A 23102-nucleotide genomic window follows, 5' to 3' on the forward strand; every position below is an offset into this window, starting at 1 on the left:
TGTAGAATGGGCATTCTCTTGCCTGCCCCGGGCAGGCTGTGCTGCTGGGCATGGTCCTAGGAATCACAAGTGGTGGTTGAACAACATGCACACAGTGCCTGGAGCTTAGTGACACTCACTTGGTTATGCTTAGAATTCTTAAAGACACATATGAGAATGAAGGGCAGTAATGGGGGGGATGATTTCCTGCTGGACTTGGGGAAGCCTGCATTTCCTTGGGAATGACATCCTTTCTTCAGGGGTTTGGGCTGTTCAGTCTATCATGCCTGATTTCTGCTGCCTCGTGTGGCTTTTCAGTACTAAAAAGAATCTCCTATTTCTAGAACTTCCCATACTTTTATGTTTTTTTTTGTTGTTGTTGTTTTTGGGGGGCCCAGATGTTCCAACAGAGCTTCCTTTCATTTTTGGTCCCCAAGTTCATAAAGAGACCAGAGCCCCCTTCTGCTGGCTGGTGCTGTCTCACTGGCCACACCATGGGAAAGCACACGGTGTGCTCCGTGGCAGATGGAAGGGTCCCCAGACAGCTCTGGAGGTTAAGCAGCACAGAGGATACAACATGGGCTGTGTGGACTGGCCTCTTGTCCTTTGGAGGGCCAGGGGCCGCAGGATTCTGTGTTTATCTGCCTGGGGGTCTTGTACACCTGCCTCCTGTCTGCTCCCTACACAGCCTCACTGGGGATGGGGGTGGGGAGGTGGTTGAGTGTATGGCTCTATGTGTGTTTGGTTCTCTTGGGAGACTTGGTACAGAGATAAGGGCTTCTGGCGGGAAACGTGTGTGACTTTGAAGCTGGAGGATGTGGTAGGGAAAAGAGATCAAAACGGACAGGAAAGGCTGACAAGGTGGCCCAAGGCTGGCACAGGAAGGCTGTGCTGCCCGAATGCTGTCTCCTTTCTTGGCTCCTCTTGGTGGGCAGCTCTGCCCAATTTCTTTGAGATCAGTCTCCCCTGGGCTCTCTCCAGGACACCAAAATTCTTGCATGTTAGGCTGGGAGGGCATTTGGGGCTCATCTATCATCCCTTTCATCCTCTCTGCGCTCCCCCCCCGCCCCCAGCTGGACAGTTGCCCTCCTTTGCTCAGGGTTGGAGGGATATGTCACTGGTGTCTCAGTGTCTCAAGTGTAGCTTTGGAGGGCAGTATAGGTCAGAAGGATGCTTGGATTCAGGATAAGGAGCTTGTTAACCTTGCATGGTCCATTTCCTCCCCCTGTCCAGGTATCCCTGGCACCCAAGAAGAGCAATGAGATGTGTCAAATCTAGTTAATTCTTTCAGCCATGCATGTGAGGGCACACTACCATCCACTGATATGGATGAGCCAGGTGTCTTTGCATAAAACTTCACATACGGACCAATGACTTCAAGGGCCCTGTCTCAACCATTTAATGAATCTGAGCAGCATTCCTTGTCATCCCAATTGATCAATTCCAGTCTGGGTATCTTCCCTATTTAATCTCAGTAGTATCAGTTTAATCAATTGGCATAAGAAGTTGCCCTATTAATAGATTCACTGGAAATCCCCTGATGTGTCATTGTATTAATGACCTTGTTTAAAAATAACCCATATCAACATCTTCCAGCCATACACCAAGAACCAAGCAGCCTACTCAGGCTCTTTGCATGGGGGTCATGACACATTAGGAGAGCCAAGGGAACAACTAGGGGTCCCCACATATGCACTCCCACATTCCAATTCCCTGTAGACCATTCTTTTTGTATCTTTGCTCCTTCTAATTTTCCCCCCATTTCCTCCTCTGGGAACTGGAGACTGGGTTCCTTTGCTCTGCACATGCCAGAAATGGGGCTCTACAGAGAAAATGCTGAGAGCACCCTAGCAAGTTTGGCTCAATAGATAGAGCGTCAGTCAGCCTGCAGACTGAAGGGTCCCAGGTTCGATTTCGGTCAAGGGCACGTACCTCAGTTGCAGACTTCTCCCCGGCTCAGGCTCTGGTCAGGGTGCTTGCAGGAGGCAACCAATCCATGTGTTTCTCTCACATCGATATTTCTCTCTGTCGTTGCCTCTCTATTCCACTCTCTAAAAATCAGTGAAAAAATATCTTCTGGCTTAAAAAAAAAAGGTGAAGAAGAAGATGCTGAGAAGTGTCTAGGATATCCCTGCGTACTCTAGAGCAGGGTCTCTTCCCCTCAGCACTGTTGAAATGTCGGGCCAGATAATGGGGTGGGGGGGGGAAGGGGGGGCAGGGACAGGGAATTTTGTCTCATGCATTGTAGCCTGTTAGTTGCATCCATGATCTCTACTCACTAAATATCGGTAGCATCCCCCACCTCCTCAGCTGGGACAAGCAAAATTGTCTGTCTGCTGACATTGGCTAATGTACCCTGGTGGGCAAAATTGCCCCTGGTTGAGAACCATTATTCTAGCAGCAGCAGCAGCAGCAGCAGCAGCAGGGGGAACTGCCACTTCCATAGGGAGTTTCTGAGGCAATCCTGCTGGGTGCCTGAGGGCATTTCCCAGAGCTCCCTCCCATTCCTGGGCCCAGCACGCTTCTCTTTCATTCCTGTGGCTGTTCTTTCAGCCAGAAACCCCACCAGTCCTCACATTGTTCTGTTGTCCCAGACTGGCTGGTCTGCAGCTTCTTGGACACTGAGTTGATGGGGACAGGGGTAGTGGACAGAGCACGAGCAATCCTGGGCTGGTGTCCCAGCTCTGCCTCTCACTGGCTGTGTGACTTAGAGCACGCCATGTATGAGGTCAGTGCTGTGTCCTGGTGAGCTTATCATGTCACTGAGTAGTATTATGGCCAAAGGCCCTGAAATACTTGAATTCTGCCAGTGGGATTCCTAAGGGAGAGAGACCCCGAGACAGTGACAGATGGGAAACAGAGAATGGTGTGTCTAGTTATAATGCCTAGCTATGCTCCTGAGAGCTCAAGTGGTGAAAGCCATTGTTCTGAAGGAAGGGTTGTGTTCAAGAGTTTTATACTTGCAATAACAATATAATTTTTGCTGTAAGAATTTAATTAATAGTGTTTTAATGGCTACAAAGTATGTTTTGGTAAAAGTTATAGGCCATGATCATCATAATCTATTGTTATAATCAATAAAGTAGAAAATTGAAAGGAGATGCTGGGGGCGGGGAGCACAGAATCAGACCTCAGTGCATCTCCATTCTCAGCCACCAGCAGCAGGACGACAAGCCATGTGGGTGCGCATGCTGTGTTGGGTGCGCATGCTGTGTTGGGTGCGCATGCTGTGTTGGGTGCGCATGCTGTGTTGGGTGCGCATGCTATGTTGGGTGCGCATGCTGTGTTGGGTGCGCATGCTGTGTTGGGTGCGCATGCTATGTTGGGTGCGCATGCTGTGTTGGGTGCGCATGCTGTGTTGGGTGCGCATGCTGTGTTGGGTGCACATGCTGTGTTGTGTGCGCCCTGACGTCTCCCGAGCCCGAGACTGCCTTTCCATGGGCATCTCAGATGGCCGATATCCAGGTGATGGTGCTTGTGCTCATTTTTAATCATTTTCGTTATACCCAATTCACAGTATAAAGATCAGTATAAAGATTTATGTTGTGAATAAAGTGCCAGAAAACACTTTATATGGTTCAGTGCCTAATGACTCTCTATACAGAGCTCCTATGAAGCTCAAGTGGATTACACAGCTTGGACTTGAGGTCTAAGTGGAGCCTTTGTCTTCTTTAAGCCCAGAGCAGTGGCCAGCACTCCCAGGTAGTTGTAAAGAAAGAGATGGAGGGCTCCATGGAGAAGAAGCAAGGGCGAGAAGGATGGAGGCTGTCAAAGTGGTGCCTCTGCTCTCCAAAGAATGTGGTCCAGTTAGCATCTCAATTTTAACAGATTAGTGGCTCTCCTCTGGATAAAATGAGGATGCTGTTGATCTCACAGGCTTGGGGTGTGGATTAAATGACGTATGCATGCCCTAATGTAGTCTTCTTCCTATTAAACACACCAGGCCTCAAGCCCCAAGCAGCTCAAAAATCTGAAGGTGCCTCTAGTTTCCCCAAAGCAGCCTGGCCAGAATGTGGCCGAGTAGGCTTTCCTTCGCTGCTGCGCTTCCAGCGGCACCTCTGGTCTCCCATGTAATTGACTGTGAGCATTGGAAATAGTTGTGGTTTTTAATACAGTGATATTTCCTCTTCAGGGACTTTAGCCCCTAGTCTAGTTTCAGCAACTGCTAGCTTGGTCCCAAGACGTGGTTCTTGTTTCTTCCTTGTCTAATGGAAAGAGTGTTTGCAATCACACAGGGTTTTTAACGGGCTGTAAGCTGTTGGCTCTGAGAGGGACTCTTGGTTCAGAGCCAGGGAGACGTTAAATGTTTGGGAAGCCCAGGAGTGCTGCAGCGAGAGGCCCCTTCTCTGCCATACAGTGACCCGGGCCCACATGGGCAGGTAGGTGTTCCTGTTCACCTGTCAGGCAGGAGGAGCTCACCGCCATGGATGGGCACTGCCGGAGTGCTGTGAATATCTGGGGCAGAAATTTCAGATTAAGACAGACTGTTAAGAGGGACCCTTTTGATCATTCCAGAAATAGTGGGGAGCTGGCGGGAGGAAGCTCCCAAATTGTTTGCCACTGGTGGTCTAGACCTTAGAGATCTTGAGATGGAAATAACTTCCAGAGATCTTCTCTTTCAAGCAAGATCACGCCTATGCCATCCCAGAACAACGAGTCTGTTCTATTTTTAACTGCTCTGGGAAGGAGACTTTGCAACCACCCTGGAAACAGAGTTGGTTTTTAATGATGTCTGTGCTTTTGCCTTCTCACCCAAACCCCTTTAGCTGAGGCCTGTTGACATCTCTCTCTGTAGAAACATCCCTTTTGACCTTGAAGATCATCGTTCAGAGTGGTCATTCCTCAGATACCTTATTCTCTGTTAACTCATTTCAACGTTAGCACTTCTGGGTGGCAGCCAGTACAGTTCAGGGCTTCCCATTGTCTCCCCCCAAATGTTGTGTCAGCAAAAGAGTGTGAACATGTGTACACACGCACACACATGCACACACTTACATGCACATCCAGCCTTTGGGGTAGCCCAAAGTGGCCTACTGAAGGCTCAAAGTTTCCTTGAGGTTTATTTTTTTTTCTTATTTGACATCTATTATTTTTTAAAACATTCATGGAAATGTGACATTCTGTCCCAAAACATGACTGATTATTTTCATTTTTGTACAATATTTTAACTTATTTAACATTAGGACAAAACTCCCATGCACACACCTATTTTTAAATCCTTTAGGAAGTTGATAGTTGGGAAGATGCCACATTTTCTTCTGGAATGTCTGGGGTCCCTCAGTGCACGTCTGATAACCTCATTGAGAGAAGCCTGGGTGGTGGGCATCTTGGCTCCTAAAGCAGGTAGATATGAGTTTGAATTTTGACTATATCACGTCCTAACAGCCTAACCTTAGGCAGTTTATGTCACCTTCTCAGTTATAACAGCAGGATATTTCCAACCTGGTAGGGTTTGTTCATTCAACAACCATAAAGCACCTACTATGTCCAGGTTCTGTTATAGGAGCTAGGACTGATGGGGGGGGACTTATAATCTGATATAGCACCTGAATTAACCTGAAAAATAATCATATTATTTTAAATCTTAGAACACGTATATTTATGTGAATAGGGGATTAAGTTTTTCTTAAGTTTCTTTTTCAAGGCCTGTGCAAAGCGATTGAGGAGGTGACTCAGCTGTGAATCCAGCAAGCAGAACTGATAAGCAGGGTCTGACCGAACCACCAGGAGTCAAAACATCATCTCATCAACATCATCTCATCACCTGATGACTACTAGTAAAGGACAATAGCTGACATCTGCGGACCTCCAGGGCTGCCTCACCCTAGTCGCTTCCCCTTTATAATCCTGTCCCTGCACCTTGCTATAAGACAGGATTTGAATGCTTGTAAGCGCCCTGTCTTCTTGGTTGGCTAGCCTTCTCAATACACGCCTTATATGATTCAACCCTGCCTTTGTTATTGGACACAGCGACAGGCAGCCTGAGCCCAGCTGGGGGTTTCCCGGTAACAGGACTAGAAGTGAATAAGAAGCATAGAATCTCTTCCATAATGAGGAATTTCTATTTTAAATGGGAAGAACAGACTATAAACAAGTAAACAAATACAAGCATTTCAGACTGTAATAACCGCTATGAAGAAAATGGAACAGACAGGGCAAAGTGACAGTGACAGTATATGTGTGCATGTGGGTGTGCGCGAGCCCGTGTGTGTGTGTGTGTGTGTGTGTGTGTGTGTGTGTAGGCGTGTGGTCAGAGAAGTCTCTTTGAGGTGACATTTAAATTAAGGTCGGATTGATAAGGGGGAGCCAACTTTGAAGATTAAGTCAAGTAATTTAGTCAAGTGCCTGGCACATGGTAGAGGGGCTTAGTACACATTATTTGTCTCTCTTCAAGAATAAAAGAAATGCAATTTAAACACAGGGTAATCGATTTTATAAGTCATCAGGCATGATTGGAAGGGTCTCAAAACAGTAACCAGGGACTTTAAGTAGACTTTGGAAATGATAGTTAAAATTTTGTTTGCAGCCCAGATTATTGCCCCTCTTCTGGGGACGGCTACTCAAGTGCTTTTGAGTAAGCAGAGGATCTTTCTAATCATGTTTGTACCTGGGCCCCTGATCACCAGCACTTTTTTCTTTGTTGTAGAGGCCTAGGTTTTCTACTTGCCTATTGCCATGACCTGCTCTCGCGGAGCATGTAAATACAGGGATGGGCAAAAGTAGGTTAATCATAATAATAGGTGATACAATAATTAATAAATAATAATACAAGAATAAGCTCTGTGTTTTGCATACTCATGGTGTAATACTATTTTTGCCCACCACTATAATATCTTCACCTCCTCAATCAAATAATATCAAGTTTGAGTTGTAACCTTTTACATATATGGGAAGAACTGATATAATTATTATCTCCTTAAAGAAGCATTGTATTGTACATTTCCTAAAAAATGTCAGTTCCTTTTTAAAAGTATTGTCTTTTACATACTAGTAACCAAACCCTAAACTGACAATTGTATAGGATGTTATGGTCTGTGAAGCCCTTTGGTACCAGTATTCTTGAGCATTAAGCACACTGGGGTTAGAGAGGAGAGTCAGAGGTTTGGAATCAGCATGACCTGGGGGAAAATCCTGGCTCAGAGCCACATCTGCGATTAAAAAAAATTAAGACAGTGTTTTGTAAACTGAGGACCTATACGTCCCTGGAATCTTGGGTATATGCTTGGTGGTCTGCAACTTAAATTATTTTTAGTTTAGAATTTTCAATTTGATAACCTAAAAATATTAACATAAGTCTATTCTATATAATCTGAGATAGTTTATTAACTGAATACCTCCATGCTAGAGAGAGATGATTTTTAAATGTTTGAATCCATAAAAGAGTGGAGATATTGAGACACCATGCAGGGTACTAATCTCCCAAGACCCTCACCTGTGGAGATCACACCATGTCCACCTTCAGCTGTGCTGCTAGGTTCTGTCTTTTGAGACCCAACTCACACTAGTTCATTAGCAACAAGTACAGTGATAAATACTAGTGTGTTGCTTTTTTCATTAAGCATCATTTAAAACTTTTCAGCCTTATAGATTGGCCCTCCAATGTAATGGATTGGTGGTTTAAAACAAGTTCATTTTTCAAAAGGAAAAAATAACAACTAAAATGATGGTTCATTGTGCTCAAATTCAAAGAATGTAGTCAATAAGTGAAACTTCAAAGTCTTACATACCTCCTATAGGCACACCCAACAATGTCTACTTAGTTCCATCAACTATGCATCACATGAAATTAATATTGTTAATTTGAATTTTGTTCTTTTCAGTTTTCTATTTATGCCATTTTTAAATTAGCATGAGAAATGTATACCTGGTTTTTTCACAACTTGGGGTATGGGACACATAAAAACAGAAGTTAAAATGAAATGTGGTGAAGTGTGCTCAAAATGCTGTGGATGCCTAAAGGACAGAGCAACTATCCTTGCCTGGGGAGTTGGGGTTGTCTACACAGAGGGTGTAACATTCAGTAGATCTTAAAGGACAAGCAAGAAGTAAGCTGGGGGTGAGGGAGGTCCTTCAAGGCCAGTGACATGGGTTGTCTGAGGCACAGAGTGGTGTAAAGGCTTGGCATGGTTGAGTGAGAGGTTAAAAACGGAAGTGCCAACAGGTGAGGCTGTAGGGCTAGCTAGAGGTCACAGAGTGAAGGGCCTAGTGAACCAGGCTGGTGGACTGAGTTTAGTCTTGGAGGCAAAGGGTGCTCAGCGAGGTTAATAAACATGGGGCTTGGATGATGTGATTTTTAAGAATGTAATTCTGGAAGTGGGGAGATGGATAGAGACCAGGTAAGAGCAAATGGGAATGAGGCCTTGATCCAACTGCAGGCTAGGAGGATGGAGGAAAAGGGAAAGTGTGCAGAGATCTTTCTAAGGTAAAACTGGTGTAATTTGCATGCAGTTGGAGGAGCGGATTCAGGGGTGGGGCCACTCTGGATGAATCGGAAAATGGAGAGTTCAGAAGATGGAGCAGGTATTCAGGTCCTGGTTAGGTGACATAATGGGTATGGAAAGCCCATGCATCATCCTGGTGGTAGTTGTTGTATGTCTAGGTGGCTACTGGGAATGTAAATCTGGTGCTCGGGAGAGAGCTGGGGCTACCTGTGAATAAGGGAGAGACCGACAGGAAGATCATTGCCACAGTGTTACCTTATTAAAACAGTTTGGATAAGATTAGGAGTACCAGAATACAATCCTAACATCTGGGGAGCAGATAAAGGAGAAGCCAGCAGGTAGAAGAGGAGAAGACAGCTAGAAGTTTAGGAGGAAACCAGGACAATATAGCGTCCTAGAGTGAAGGAGAGAGAAAGTTTCAACAAGCAAGAGATAGTCAGGGGATGAAACACCCTGGGGATTACTTTGAAGAGACAGGAGAGCTGTCATTTGGATTGTCAGTCTCTTGTCCTTTAGGCACATATGGCAAGGAACACAGGAGTGGCCTCAGAGATCACCATCCCAGTGGCTGAATAGCCACGACATGTGCTTATAGAGAGAGAAGAGTTGTTTGACATTTCAACAATGAATGGGCAGAAACCAAGCAGTTGGTGCATTTGTCATTCATTCATCCATGTGCTCATTCAATCATCCATCAAATATTTCCTGAAGGCCTGTCAGGTGACAGACTCTATATTAGGTGCTGTTAGTGAGATTAGATCGAACACAAAGATAAATAAGACGTAATCCCTGCCTTGGGGAGCTCACAGTGTTGTTGGAGAGCTGGTTGTATGCACAGTTAATTATAGTGCCGGTGGTAGGTGCTTTGGAGAGGGATGTGTGCAGTGGCTCTGGAGCTTGGGGGAGAGACCATCTGACTTGGATGGGAAAGGTCTTCAGAGGTGAGTAGAAGTTCATAGGCAGAGTAGGGGAGAAGGGAGGGAGCATTGGAGCTAAGAGAGCAGCATGGTGAAGGCAGGAGAGGAGAAAGGGCAAGTCCTATATCATGAATGCTGTGAGCCTCAGGGACGGCAGGGACAGCGGTGGTAGAATTGAAGCTGAAAGGAAGAGTGAGGCCAGATTATGAAAGGCTTAGAATGCCATGGCAAAGACTAGTTTGGATCTTATCTGTTGGACAGTGAGAACTCAAGAGACATTGGTAAGCAAGAGAGTAACACAGTAGAGCTGGATTTCAAGAAAATAGCCTGGCGAGGTCTGAGTGAGCAAGGAAAATACTGAGGGAATCCAGGTAGAGTCCTATCTCAAACCATGTGCAGCCTTATTTATTTAGCAAAGTATTTATAGAACACCTACTGTGTGCTCTGCTCCATGCTGTATGCTGCCACCTTCCAGGGACAGGCTTTTGAAGCACCTCTTTCTCAGGAGCCTGCTGGATCCAGCTGCTTCCCAAGGACTGCTAGACGCAGATGGCCCAATTACCAGGCAGGATTCTCTGTTGGAAGGTTGCTGTTCCCCAAGTTAACCTCAGGGTCCAGAAGCCGGCACTCTTTATTGTGTGAATTAGTCATTATTTTGACTGCCCTTGGGTTGCAGATAGGCAAATGCTGTTGAGAGCACAAGGCCAAATGGACTAGTCCTCGAACAAAAGAACATGCCTGGGCACTGCACACAGAGACATCTGCTTCTGTTTCCTGAGTAACTGTGCGGCAGCACAGGGCGGACTCGGTACCCACGCACATGCTCTGAGTTATTTTCTAGTTATAACCGAGGACGGTTTCCATGTGGCTGGTGATGAAAGAGTCAGGTCAATTTCAGAAGTGGGAGTGTTTCCGATTATGCAGATCACATCCAAATATTTACCTCATTCCATCATTTTGGCTGGGCCCTGCCTTTGAATATTGTGGCCAGGCACCCTGGCCTCCTTTGCACTGCATCCAGGGAAGATATTCTGCGCTTAAAGCCTGCTCCGCTGGCAGTGGGCAGCCCTGGGCACAACCTGTGGGATTGCCTCTTTCTGTTGTGGCTCTAGAAGAGAATCAATACGGGGCAAGGAATGTAAACTCTCTTCCAGGAAAAATCAGAGCCTGTTAGCACTGGAAGGGACCCCAACCCTCATCAAGCCCAACCGGCTCATGTTACTGATATGGAAACTGAAGTCCAGAGCCACAGACTGACTTGCCCCAAATATATGGAGTGAGCAGCAGTAGACTTGGGACTGGAACACAGGGCCCAGTCCAGGGTTTCCCATGAGTCTTCCCCTCCCTCTTCTTTCATATCCACAGTTCCTGTTCCTGCTATGAAAGTACATTACAAATGGAGTCTGCTTAGCATGGATCTCAGGTTAGGCGGGTATCATTCCACCAATGTTTTCCTGTCTCATAGGATAAATTCCAATTTGACCTCAAATTTGAATGGAAGAAATAAAAGGGATAGGTCAAAAAGCAGGGGATTTGAGGGTAATGAAATAATGTGGCCAAGCACTTTGGGGTTAAGGAAATAGCAGTGATTGGTGGAGCTCCAAAGCCTGGAGGTTTAGGTCAGCCGAGTGCTTTCCTCTTTGAGCCTCACCTAGAAGTATCCAGGAGCCGGGGATTCTCAAACCAGAGGATGAATTCAAATCACTGGGGAAGCTCATTTAAAGTGCTTACTACTGGGCCCCACCCCAGAGGATCTTATTCACTAGGTAGGATCCAGGAGCCAGGAATCTGCACGTCTGAGGTGGATGTAGGTTGATTGTTTTGCAGGTACCTTGTGGGTCAAACATGGAGAAACAACACAAGACTAGGAATAGAAGGACAAGGGTATGTCTGTGTTGTTCTCCAGTGTTTGGGTCAGAGTTTATACTCAATACCATATATATGGATAAATATGGTACAGTTTGACGTATGAGATCATTCACTGTAAGGATTCACCAACTGGAAAGACAAAGATAGTGAGAGAAAACCTCAGGGCCCTACACAAAGAGCTGGAATTTGCAGGGCAACCAAATCCCCACCTGCTGAGCTTTCAGATGGTTGCAAGTCAATGTTTTTTTCCCTCTGTCTGGCTCCTGCTGTAGCTATGACTTGATTTTCACATTTATCTATCTCTCCCTGGGCCTCCACTCACTCCCCCTTTGTTATGGTTTTGTGCAAATGAAGCCTTTCAGCTGTTCCTGGAATGCACTTGTAGAACTCATTCATATATAAATTACTGTGTGTGGGATTCAGTCAGTGGTCCAGGCTGAGAGTGTTGTGCTCATCTCCCTTGTGAGGTTCTTAACATTGTTTTTAGCTGCTGGCATTGCTGAGAGGTAAGATTTGGAACCTTTGCAGCGTGTTATGTCAGAATCAAGAGAGTTTATTGAGATGTTAGCTTGAATTCGTGTCTTGGAGAAAACCATCGTGGTGGTCCTTAATTTAAAACTGGTTTGAGGTTGGAGCTTCTTTATCAATCTGTGCCACCTCCCCCTGTTCCTGTGCAGGGTCCCAGGTAGCAAATGTCCTGGCTGAGCTGCCAGCTGCAGGCTCCTGCTTGTATTTGCTCTCAGCTGTCCAAAACTTTGCTCTCTGGGCTCAAATTCCAAGGTGTATTTTTATAATGTTTGCTTTAAGGTGGTGACTTGGTTATGTGGCTAAAACCAAACCTACTTTTTCCAGTCTCTCCTAGAATGAGACTTTAGAATTTCAGACTTTGCATATTACTCGTTTTCTATGAAAAACAGATGGTGGGTTTAATTTTGTAGAAAGAAAATTAGAAACCAGTGAAATCTTACATGATGTTACATTAAGACCGAAACCAAATACATTGAAAACATTTAGAGCTGTTCCTAGTTATGGCTTTACTGGTGGCGATGAGAAATGCCTGGGCTTTCTGTGACAAGGACTACCAACTCTTGGTTTACTCCCTGCCTCGCATACTCCACAATCTGTTCTGAATCTTCCTCTATTTAGTCTATTTATTTTTATTTATTGAGTGAGCAATATTATAACCATGACTGAACTTTTTAAATTACAAGGAAACTTACCCCATGTCTAGCTTCAGTAACAGATTGTGTGTTTTCATTTTTCCATGTTCCCTTCCAGGCTTTATCCATGTTCCTACAGAATCTTTACATTATCATAATCATGATATAGTTACAAGTTTGTATTTGGCATTTTTCACTTAATATTGTATTATAAGACTATTTCCATATTCTGTATTATTCATGATTATGATATTTCATTGAGTTATTAAGCCCTAATTTATTTGCCCATTCTTCTATTACAATCAAATATGTCCCCCTTAAAAATATTATCTATAGCATAAAAGGCCTGTGGTCGTGACGCTATAATGGCATCATGACCAAATGAGCAGCCGCTCTCGTGGCGGGCAGGGCGGGGTGCTGGCTGGCAGCATCTGCAGGGCGTGTGAGGAGTCACAGGGCGCTGGCAGCGTCCGTGGAGCATGCGAGGCGTTGCGGGATGGCGGACATGGCCCTGATTGTTGCTTCTTCTGCTCTTCTCTGAGGTCACTTTCTGTCTGTCCCTGTGGAACTCTTTTCTGGTTATGCTGACTGTGGTCAACTACTGTCTCCATATGGATCCTCCAGCCCTGGATTCCCTTAATACAGAGGCTCTGGCAGGTCTAGACTTTCTTTGATCATCCCAATCACTGTTTTCTCTCCTCCAAGTCCTGTGCCAAGGGTAGACCCGGCTCATTTCACATTGTCTCTGTTACTATGCTTTATATATTACTAGAGGCCCAGTGCATGAATTTGTGCACGGGTGGGGTCCCTCAGCCTAGCTGACCATTGGGGCGATCAGGGCCATCTTGCCCAGTTCCCATTAGGGCTCTGATTGGCTGTGGGAGCGCACTGACCACCAGGGGACAGCTCCTGCGTTGAGCGTCTTCCCCCTGGTGGTCAGTGCGCATCATAGCGACCGGTCGACCAGCGTTCGGTTGACCAGTTGTAATGGTCGCTTGGGCTTTTATATAGAGAGATGATATTTGCAATCATTTAGATATGATTTAGGGTTCTTTATTATAAGCAACAAAAACTAAGAGAACTAATGGGGAATTTAGTGGAGGCAGGTGGGCATTGAGGCAATACCAGAGAGTAAGAGGGGTGGTCTCAAAGCATAAACAGTTGGGTCAGAGGAGTTACTGCTAGGGTAAAGGACTCAACAGCATCTGTGGACTCTTGGTCACTTTACTGGAGATTCAAATTACAGGGAGGAAGTGTTCAATTGACCCACATTGCCTACCTTGGCTTCAGCTGACAGGGCCCCTGAATACCTTCCCACCAAACTTCATCCAGTGTGGAGGGGTGATTCCTAAAGGACCCAGGGAAAGGAGAATGATTGCCAGGCTGCCCTACACACACACCTTCCCATCCATATACATCTACACAAACATCCCTGCCTAACATTCACTTCCATACAACCAATCCCAAACTATTGTTAGTTACGGCAGCCAACTCCAGACCTGTGGGGGCTTTCACTTCCCTCTCTAGTTCTGGCACAGCCTCTTCTTTTGCATGGCCCAAGTTGAGTTAAAGAGGGATGTGAGTCTACCTGATTCTCCTACATCTCTGCATGCCTTCCTTTTCTCCTGCTCCTTGGCTTATGCCCCGTAGTACTATTTAGAGAGGCAGCATAATATCAAGCAGTAGTGTTTATATGAGGAAGGGAATAACAGAAGGTTTGGAAGATTTTATCCAAAACATATGTGTGTCCCTTAACCCCACCTTAGCTTCACTCTAGGCAGGACCTAACATAATCTCTGGGGAAAGGAGCATAATATGGTATGTGTACTTTAATCCCATCAAAAGCTTCTGTTTTGATTCTGTTACCTTACCCCTATACCCACCCTGCCCCTATTTTTTAAAATCTCTGGTGGAATGGAAAGAACCATTTTGGTTCTCTGATTACATATTTACATATTACATATTACATATTACACTGCTGATTACATATTTAAAACTTTTGACTCGTCATGTAAGTTCTCCCATTGAAGGGATGAAGTGGAGGTCTGCAGTGCTCCTGCTGATGACTGGTAGTGGGTGTGATGCTTTACTTCATTTAATATACCTGACAACACGATCATATTTGGATTATTTTATCTCTTCTATGTATTTTCAAAGCCCATGCTTCATCCACTAGGGCACTCTATACCTCAATTACTACATCTGCAAAATGGAAATAAAAATCCTTGAAGTGAATCTTGTATTAGATATTGGGCTTGTATTATAGCAGCCCAGGCAGATAAAGGGTATTATTGCTACTTCTACACCTTTTATTTCTGTAATTCTCCCGTTTGCCCCCACTCATCTCAGAGGCAGTTCTTACCTTTGTCATAGAAGGCTAAAGCCATCCAGTGTCATCTCCATCATCCACTCCTTTCTTTACAGTGTATCACTTTCCATAATACAAGATCTCTTTTGTTTGTTTATTTATTTATTTTTATCATTTAAATAATTTTACCCTAATTTTTTTTAGCGCCCAGCAGTCTATGTGTGAAACCATTTAAAAATAACCATTCAAGTTGTAGTGACCATCTGTTCACATATGAACAGTATAGAATCTTTTTTTTTTTTAAATCCTCACCCAAGGGTATTTTTTCAGGTGATTTTTAGAGAGTGGAAGAGAGAGGAAAGACAAAGAGAAATATCGATGGGAGAGAAACACATCGATTGGTTGCCTCCTGTATGCGCCCTGACCAGGGCCTGGGGCCGGGGAGGAGCCTGAAACTGAGGTAAGTGCTCTTGACCAGAATTGAGCCCAGGACCCTTCGGTCTGGAGGTCAACACTCTATCCACTGAGCCAAACTGGCTAGGGCTGAACAGTATAGAATCTTAATCACCCCAAAGGTCAATCCATATATTATCGGAAAGTTCCAAAGGAGAAGTCCTGTGTGCTCATGAACTGTTATGAATTTTACTAACTCTGTGACTGATCCTCTTTAAGTCTCAGTTTTTCATCTGTAAAGGGAAGAGGATGACAGCTTTTTCACGTGGCTATTTTGAGGATTAAATTAGGTAATACATATAGAGTAATTAGCCTTTAGCTTGGCCCCTATTCTGTACTAAATGATGGTTGTTACTAGTATCATTTGTTAAGTATGTGCTGATAGGCCTGGCCTGCCAGCTGCTCCAAGCTGTTGAGGTGACTTTTAGGGGCAACCAGCCAGTTATACAAAGGTGGTGGTGGGTGGGTGAGGAGGCCACACTACATTCTGGTTTTTCATTCATGCTGCCCAGCTTAGTGGTAAAAGATTTTCTAATTGGGCTCTTTTCATTGCTGGTTCAGAGAATTGCTCATATTGGGTTGAATCGTGAATCATTTGAAGCAATGAATCATGAAATTGCATTTTTGTAGATTAAGAATAGTCAGATATCAGCAATTGTTTGTTTATGTTTCAGCCTAATGCTTAAAGAGAGATATATGCAGATAGGTTTATTCTCTATATGCTTTTTGTCACTAATTAATATATTATGGAGAGCTGTCCACTTTAATGGATATGTCATAGAAGGCTGAAGCCATCCAGTGTCTAACAGATAAATTGTATTCCATTGTTTGGACAGATTAGATTTCACTGAACCAAGCTCCTAGTTTGTTTTCAGATATTTTTGTTTTATTCTTAAAAAAAGGATGCAGCAGAAGTCTATATACACAACTTACACAGCTTAATGCACTAGTTTTGAGTATCTGTAGAGTGAACTACTAGAAGTAGAGCTGCTGGCCTAAAGGTGGGAAGGAAGGGAAGAATGAGAGGGGGGAGGTAAGAGAGCAACCATAGCCAAAGGACACAGATAGTAGGGGGCTGGGACATGTGCAGGGGTGGGGAGAGGAGTGGCCTGGGAGGGGTCAATGGGGGGAAAAGGAGACATATGTAATATTTTCAACAATAAATAATTTAAATAAAATAAGATTTGGTTAGCTATTTCGAAGTTCCCTCCAACCAAGTTGCTCCAATTTAGATTCCCATTAGCAGTGAACATTCTTGTCATAGCAATCTTGTAAACTTTATAATCTTTACCAATCTAATGGCTATAAACTGGAATTCTGTTGTTTTATTTTGCATTTACTTGATGATACATGTTGAACAGTTTCCATGTATTATATATATTTCCCCATTACATTAGTCAGCTTAGATTACTATAATAAAATACCACAGACTGGGTGGCTAAACAATAGGAATTTGTTTCTCACAGCTCTGGAGGTTAGGAAGTCTCAGATCAGGGTGCTGGCAGATGTGTTTCCCTGGTGAGGGCTCTGTTCCTGTTTGCAAACAGCTGGCCTCCTGCTATGTCCTCAATGGCAGAGAGGCAGAGAGCTCTGGCCTTTCTTTTTTTTCTAATAAGGACACTAATCCCATCATGAGGGTTCCACTCACATGACATTATCTAAATCTGACCTCTCTAATGCCCCATCTCCAAATACCACCACAATGGGGGTTAGGACTTCAATATATGAATTTTGAGGGGTCACAAACATTCAATCCATAACAACTGTAAACTACCTATTCATGTCCATCATCCCTAGTTGCATTGGGTTGTTCGTGTTTTTCTTACTAATTGGTTAGACTTCTTCGTAAATGAGGAACATCAGTATTTTGGGTGTTTTTTAGAAGCACCTCAGGTTTTCTGCTCCAGTCTTTACAAGTAGTGTGTTGGGGAAGGGGCACCGTGCTGGCAGGTTACAGGCTTTGACTTTGGATTGTTTATTTTTGTCCTTTACCATGACTTATTCTTTGGTTTTGTTGTTTGTCATTGACTAACAGAGGTCCTGTTAGTCCTAATTTTAGGAATATTACGTCACAGAACACTTGGAAGTTTACTCATTTTGCCTCACAGAAAACTCCTTGACTATTATTTGGAAGGTGGGAAGGAGTGGAAGGAGGATGGGGGTTCTTTCTTTTTCTCTACATTTAACCCGTTCTGCTTTTTCTGGACCCTTTCCCTATGTTTCTGGCTACATACTATAAAAACACAATTCTGGAGAATGTGGTTAGATTCACACCATGGGGACTGAGATGGAATTTCAAGTCACTCACCATAATTCAACTATGTATATATTAGAGAATTCTTATGAATAGAATAGAATGGAATGTGGTTTTGTATTTTCTTTTCCCAGGGACCCAGCCCAACTGTGCTACAGGAAAGTAAATTAAGGATGGGATTAGTTCTAGGAAGTAGATTTTTAGTATAGCTGCACATTTAACCTAAAATTATAGATAGTGCCTTAGATATATGTTAGTGAGAAATCAGGACTTGGTGATAAGTGAAATCCCCAAATGTCTCAGAAACATACTTCTGCCTTCATTCATTTATCCTTCTACTGGAACTATACAAGTGGATTTATTTCTACTCATTTTGCCCTTCTGTTTTTGCCAACATCGGCAGGGAGGGGACATGCAATGGGGGAAAAACAAGAGCACTGGAGTGGAGTCAGGATACCTCAATTTAGTCCTGTCTGTGCCCCTCATTAGCCTGAACCATGGGCAAGTCACACAACTCTGGAGGCCTCAGCTTTTCTCTGTAAGAGAGACAAAATAACTCCAACCTCAGCGTGGCTGAGGGGCCCGTGCCATAGAGCCCAGCCTTATGCATGTGAGCTGTTTGTGCAGTGCTGGACACAGAAAAGGTGCTCTGCAAATGTCTGTCCACTTTCCTCTCTTGTCTTAGACGTACTAACACACTGTATTGGTTTCCTAGGGTTGTCCTAGCAAATTACTACAAACCCGATGGCTTAAAATGGCAGAAATGTATTTCTGGAGGTCAGAAGGTCAGAACCCAGGTGCCCAGAGGCCACTTGCATGCTCTACTAGGGGTGGCTCTCTCCTTGCTTCATTCAGCTCCTGCTGGCTCCGGCCTTTCTGCTTGTGGCTACATCACTTCAGTCTCTGCCTTGGTGGTTACATGGCCTCTTCCTCTGTCTTTGTCTTATAAGGACATTTGTCATTGGATGTGGGTCCCACTGGGAAAATCCAGGAAGATTTCATCTCAAGGTCTGTAACTTAATTACATCTACAATGACCCTTTTCCATTAATGGCACATTCACAAGTTCTGGGTGAGGGCATGGACATACTTTTGGGGAGGGTCACCATTCAACCCACTACCCACACTTTAGGGGTTCCTTTATATGTCAAGACTGTGGCCTGATTAGGCATTTTTATAACCACCTCAGTGAATCTATGATCATTTTGATATTAATAAACCAGGACATGTAAGGGAAGAGAAGAAAGAACAAAAGCTTGTTTGTTTTGTGTTCATAAGCAGGCAAAGGGTCTTCTCTCCGGGTCCCCAGTTTAGCAGTGATGAGTTGAGCACGTCATTCCTGTGCTCATCCCCATCTGGTGCTCACATTGCTCACATATGGGTGGCAAGGAGCTGCAGCCTCCCCGTCACGGGACCCTCTGTCATGCCCTTGCTCTGACCCCATCTTTAATGGCTCCACCTCGGTTCTCTGAACAGGGCTCCTGTAGCTTGGCTGTTTGATATCCAGCTCTAGGCTTCACTCTCTGGTTAGACTCTTATTTGCTCCCTGGGTTCCCTCTCTCACTCATCCTGCCTTGTTGCTCCCTCAACCTTCAGGAATCCAATTTAAGCTTTTAAAGGTCATCTTGGAACCACTCTGTGTACTGGAATGTAGTTGACAGAAAGTAGCCCCATTTAAACCCACCCCATGGCTTCGGGCTGAGTGAGTGAGTGCCTGGGGGCAAGACCTCTACCCAAGAGCGAGTCCTCGCATTTAGCAATATGGTTCCGCTACACCAATGGTGGCATTTACTGAGCACTTAGGTCTCCTCATGCTTCCTCACAGTCATCCTCGGAAGTAATCTTAGCTCCATCTCTCATTCCCCGCGGTGGGAAGGAATTCCACACAAAGGGGAAGGCAATCCCTGGACCTTCTCACTGCTCAGGGCACCGAGGGACAGAGGAAGAGTGCAAGTGTGACAGGTCTTGGAGCTCTTGGGCCAAACAAAGCTGCCAAAAACCAACATCTTAAAAAACAAAAAAAGGCTCAGGTAATCTGGAGATACTTTTGCACTTTACATGTGAGCCTGAGGGCCATTGAAAATCCCACCTTCTAAGGAAAGTCACAGTGGTGCTCATTGAAAGGAAGGACATTTCAAGAGAAGGATCCGGAAGCACAAGAGCGCTGTCTGCTGGGGAGACAGCAGGGCTGCTGGAGCTCCAGGTACAGGGAGCTAAGTAGCCTTAGATCCCAACTCTGCTAAATTGACATGTCTGGGGCAGGTTGCACATCTCTGAACCTCAGCCGGGCGCCTCACTTCTGAAAGGTGGGAGTGGTGGTGACCAGAGCTGCTGTGCGGTGGCGATTACATGTGTCACTGGCACTGAGTGGGCATGCAGCCCCACCTCTGCGGCTTTCTCATTGCTCCCACCCACACCCCCTGTCACCCAACCAGCCTCCCCCAATCTCATATTAGCTGCTTAGAGCTTTCCTGCTGCTGGGTCCAGGCCATTTGTGTGGACCTGGGTGCTTTTCTCTTTGTCCTCAGGGCCTCGCTCAGTGCTGGTGCCCCGCTGGGGCTCAGAGCAGCCTGCACAGCGCAGGAAGACTGCACCTCCTTTAGCACCAGGCGTGCTGGGCCTGGTAGGCCTCTGAAATGGCAAGTGACTGGGAAGGTAGAATCACCCCTTGGATAGAACTTTAAAAGTTTCTGACACTTCCCACCTCCCCGGATTCACCATGGAAGCAGGAAAGACTGTCGTAATGGAGCATACAGATATGCATTTAGTGCCAAGCTCTCTGCTGTGCACATGGTTGACCTGACCTAAATCTCCTTATGGCCTGACCCAGGTTAGGGGGAACGCCTGAGGGGAGAACCTCAGTGAGAGGAGAGGGCGCCAAACTGAGCTCTCCAAGGCCGGGGCACCCAAAGCAAGGACTGAGTTAGGACTTCCGTGAGCCCGAGCACTTGTGCCTTGGTGTGTTGCTTCCTCCATAGAAATATTTAAAATTATATTTTATGAGTGCGCTGGTATAAAGACAAATATAATCCAGGCGGGATTATATAATTTTGTTCTTTAGATTTTAACACAGGCTCTGTGCCTACCGGTGCCTTTCAGGTTACCCACAGCCTCTGAGGGCCGAGCAGGAGCGGTGTGTCCGGTCCCTAACCAGCCTCTGTCTCCGCAGGTCCCTCAGCGGATGGCAGCGGCGGAGGGCGCCCCCGAGGACGGCGGCGGCGTCCCCGGCGTGTGGGGCGCCTGGGGCCCCTGGTCCGCGTGCTCACGCAGCTGCAGCGGCGGCGTGATGGAGCAGACGCGGCCCTGCCTGCCCGGACCCCACCGCGCGCGCGGCCCGAGGCCCCGAGCCCCCGCGCACGCCTTCGCGGGCCACGTGGTGTCGGCTGTGCGCACTTCAGTGCCGCTACACCGGAGCCGGGAAGAGCCTCGCGCCCCCGCCGGCTTCAACGTCAGCCGCCAGGGCCCGGTGCTCCGGGGCAGCCGGCACCCGCAGACGCGGGTCCGCGAACCCACCGCGGAGAGAAGGTACACGCCCTCCAGGCTCCTGCCCGCCCTGCACTGCCCTGGCTCTGTCTCTTCCCCGCCCGCCCGACGTGCTGCACGCGGCTCTGCACCACAGATTGCTTGGTTAATGCATTGCTTCTGCCGGGTGGGGAGGAATTCTTGGCTCCACAATCTCCTTTCATCCTTTGATTTATTTTGCAGCTTTTTAAAGCTTTGAGGCCACTCCCACCCCCACTCTGTGGTTCTGAATAGTCTTCAAAGTGAAGCTAATTCTTAGAAGCCCTTAGGCATCAACCTTAGGGAGGCCCTGTGGAGGGTAAAGAGGGAGTGGGTGCTGGGAGACCTCCCTCCAGTACAGCTGGCCTGGTGCAGGAGGAAAGGGAGACCCCGGCCGCAGGCTGTGTGGGTTTGAGCTGAGGACAAGGTGCTTTTAACCCAAGGTGCCTTTTAAGTTCATAGGAGTTTCAAATCCTTAGACACGTTGAATGTCTGGAGTGTTACCTGCTCTCAGGTTGTAGGTTTCAGGATTCTATGAACTTTTCTAGAAAGTTTCTCCAGTGTATTTTGAGTGAACACACAGCTTTGAGGCTGTGTCTAATTGAGGACCTAGATGTTGTCTAGAGACTTAATAAATTATAAACTCTAGACACAGTATCATGGCATTAAAATAGTTGTATAGCTCTAAGAAGCCTCCCTGGCTAGGGCAGCATAAATATGCCAAACTAGGCAGTGCCCATGGCAAAGGTAGGAATATAGGGGCTGAGAAGAGCTTGTCAGTGAATTGATCAAACAATATTTGCAGATTACGGCATTCATTCAACAGTATTCGTTGGGTGCCCTAGGCTCATAATAGAATCTGAGAGGATATTCATACAAAAGCATTAACAACAATAAACAAACATTTACAGGAAAAACAAAAGGTGTTAGATATAATCTCTGTGCTTAAGAAAGCTATAATTTAGAAGTCAAGCCAAGTTAATGCCCATCCCAGGCAGGGCCTGAGCCTGTTAGGTGGGTAGTCTAGCCTCTCTTATCAGTTGCAGTTCAGACTTCAGCACGGATGGCCACCCATTCCCACTGTGGCTAGATGGTTTGTGAGAGTCCTTCCTCAGCCCAGTGCTGTAGGCTGTCCCTGCCACTGACTGGATGTGGAGAGGAGATACAACCCACCCAACCTCCCTGCCACATGCTTTTGACCTGGTCAGGAGGGGACCATTTCACAGAGAATATGCTTTAGCTGAATTCTGAGGAATAAACCACGTTTGGACTGATAGAAGAGAGAAGAAGAGAGCCGAGAATTTCAAGGCTTGGCCTGGCCTGTCAGTGGGAGAGTAAAGAGAGGGACCAGCTGGGAGAGAATGCTTCCTTCTCTCTCTTCCTGTGTAGAAACCTGAAGACCCTCCAACATCACTTGACACTCGGAGGGTCTGTCACTACTGAAGGCTGAGGGCTTATCATGTGTTAGCTCCTTTCATTCCAGACACACCTCATAGTAACATAGCTCCCCAGTCCCTTATATGAAATACTTATGGTCAGTGCATTTTAGAATTCAGAACTGTTCAGATTTTAGAAAGGTAATTCACGGCATATTTCACACTTTAATGACATTCCTTCTCTGGTGTGGGGCAGCATCCCATAATTAAACACATTTTTACTTCTGCAGTGAAGCATATGGATTTCATATCACGTAGGGTAAAAGAGACCATGCCTGTTAAGGTCAGGTTGGCTGCCCCAATGAGTTTTGACACCAAACTGATAAAAACATAAAAAGAAAGAGAAAAACTCAGTTTTCAAAACTCTTGCTTTCAGGATTGCAGATTTATAATAGCTGAGGTTTGTTGAATGCCTGTCCTATGTCAGGCACTGTTCCTATTGCTTTACACTGACAACCCTATGAAATGGCCACTAATATCCTTATTTTAGAAGTGAGGAAATGGAGGCCCAGGGAACTGGGGTCATTTGTCCAAGGCCTCACAGCTAGTATGCAGGAGTTAGGATTCAAACCCGGGGAGCCATGGCTATCAGGACCTGATGAAGTAGATGTTACACATAAGGAATCCGAGGTTCTAAGATATTAAATGACTAGTCAGAGTCCTAAATGAAGCCACAGAAAAGCTGAGACTTGAAGGTGCTGCTGACTCCCAGACCCCTAGAGTACTCAGGAACGTCTCTTCCAGCCATTGTGGTTGAGAACCTAGAAAAGCTGCCCAGGGAACAG

The 23102-nt window shown here is 45.7% G+C and overlaps 1 protein-coding gene across 1 annotated transcript in view; it reads left to right on the forward strand.

Annotated features, from left to right (window-relative positions):
* Positions 1–23102, forward strand: part of THSD4 (thrombospondin type 1 domain containing 4) — a 558652-nt gene that overhangs the window by 40064 nt on the left and 495486 nt on the right. Inside the window, exon 4 of the mRNA XM_023753088.1 lies at positions 20550–20905. Coding sequence (XP_023608856.1) covers positions 20550–20905 — 356 coding nt within the window. The remainder of the gene's footprint in view (positions 1–20549; positions 20906–23102) is intronic.

Source organism: Myotis lucifugus, unplaced genomic scaffold (genome assembly GCF_000147115.1).
Source record: "Myotis lucifugus unplaced genomic scaffold, Myoluc2.0 scaffold_41, whole genome shotgun sequence".
NCBI lineage: Eukaryota > Metazoa > Chordata > Mammalia > Chiroptera > Vespertilionidae > Myotis > Myotis lucifugus.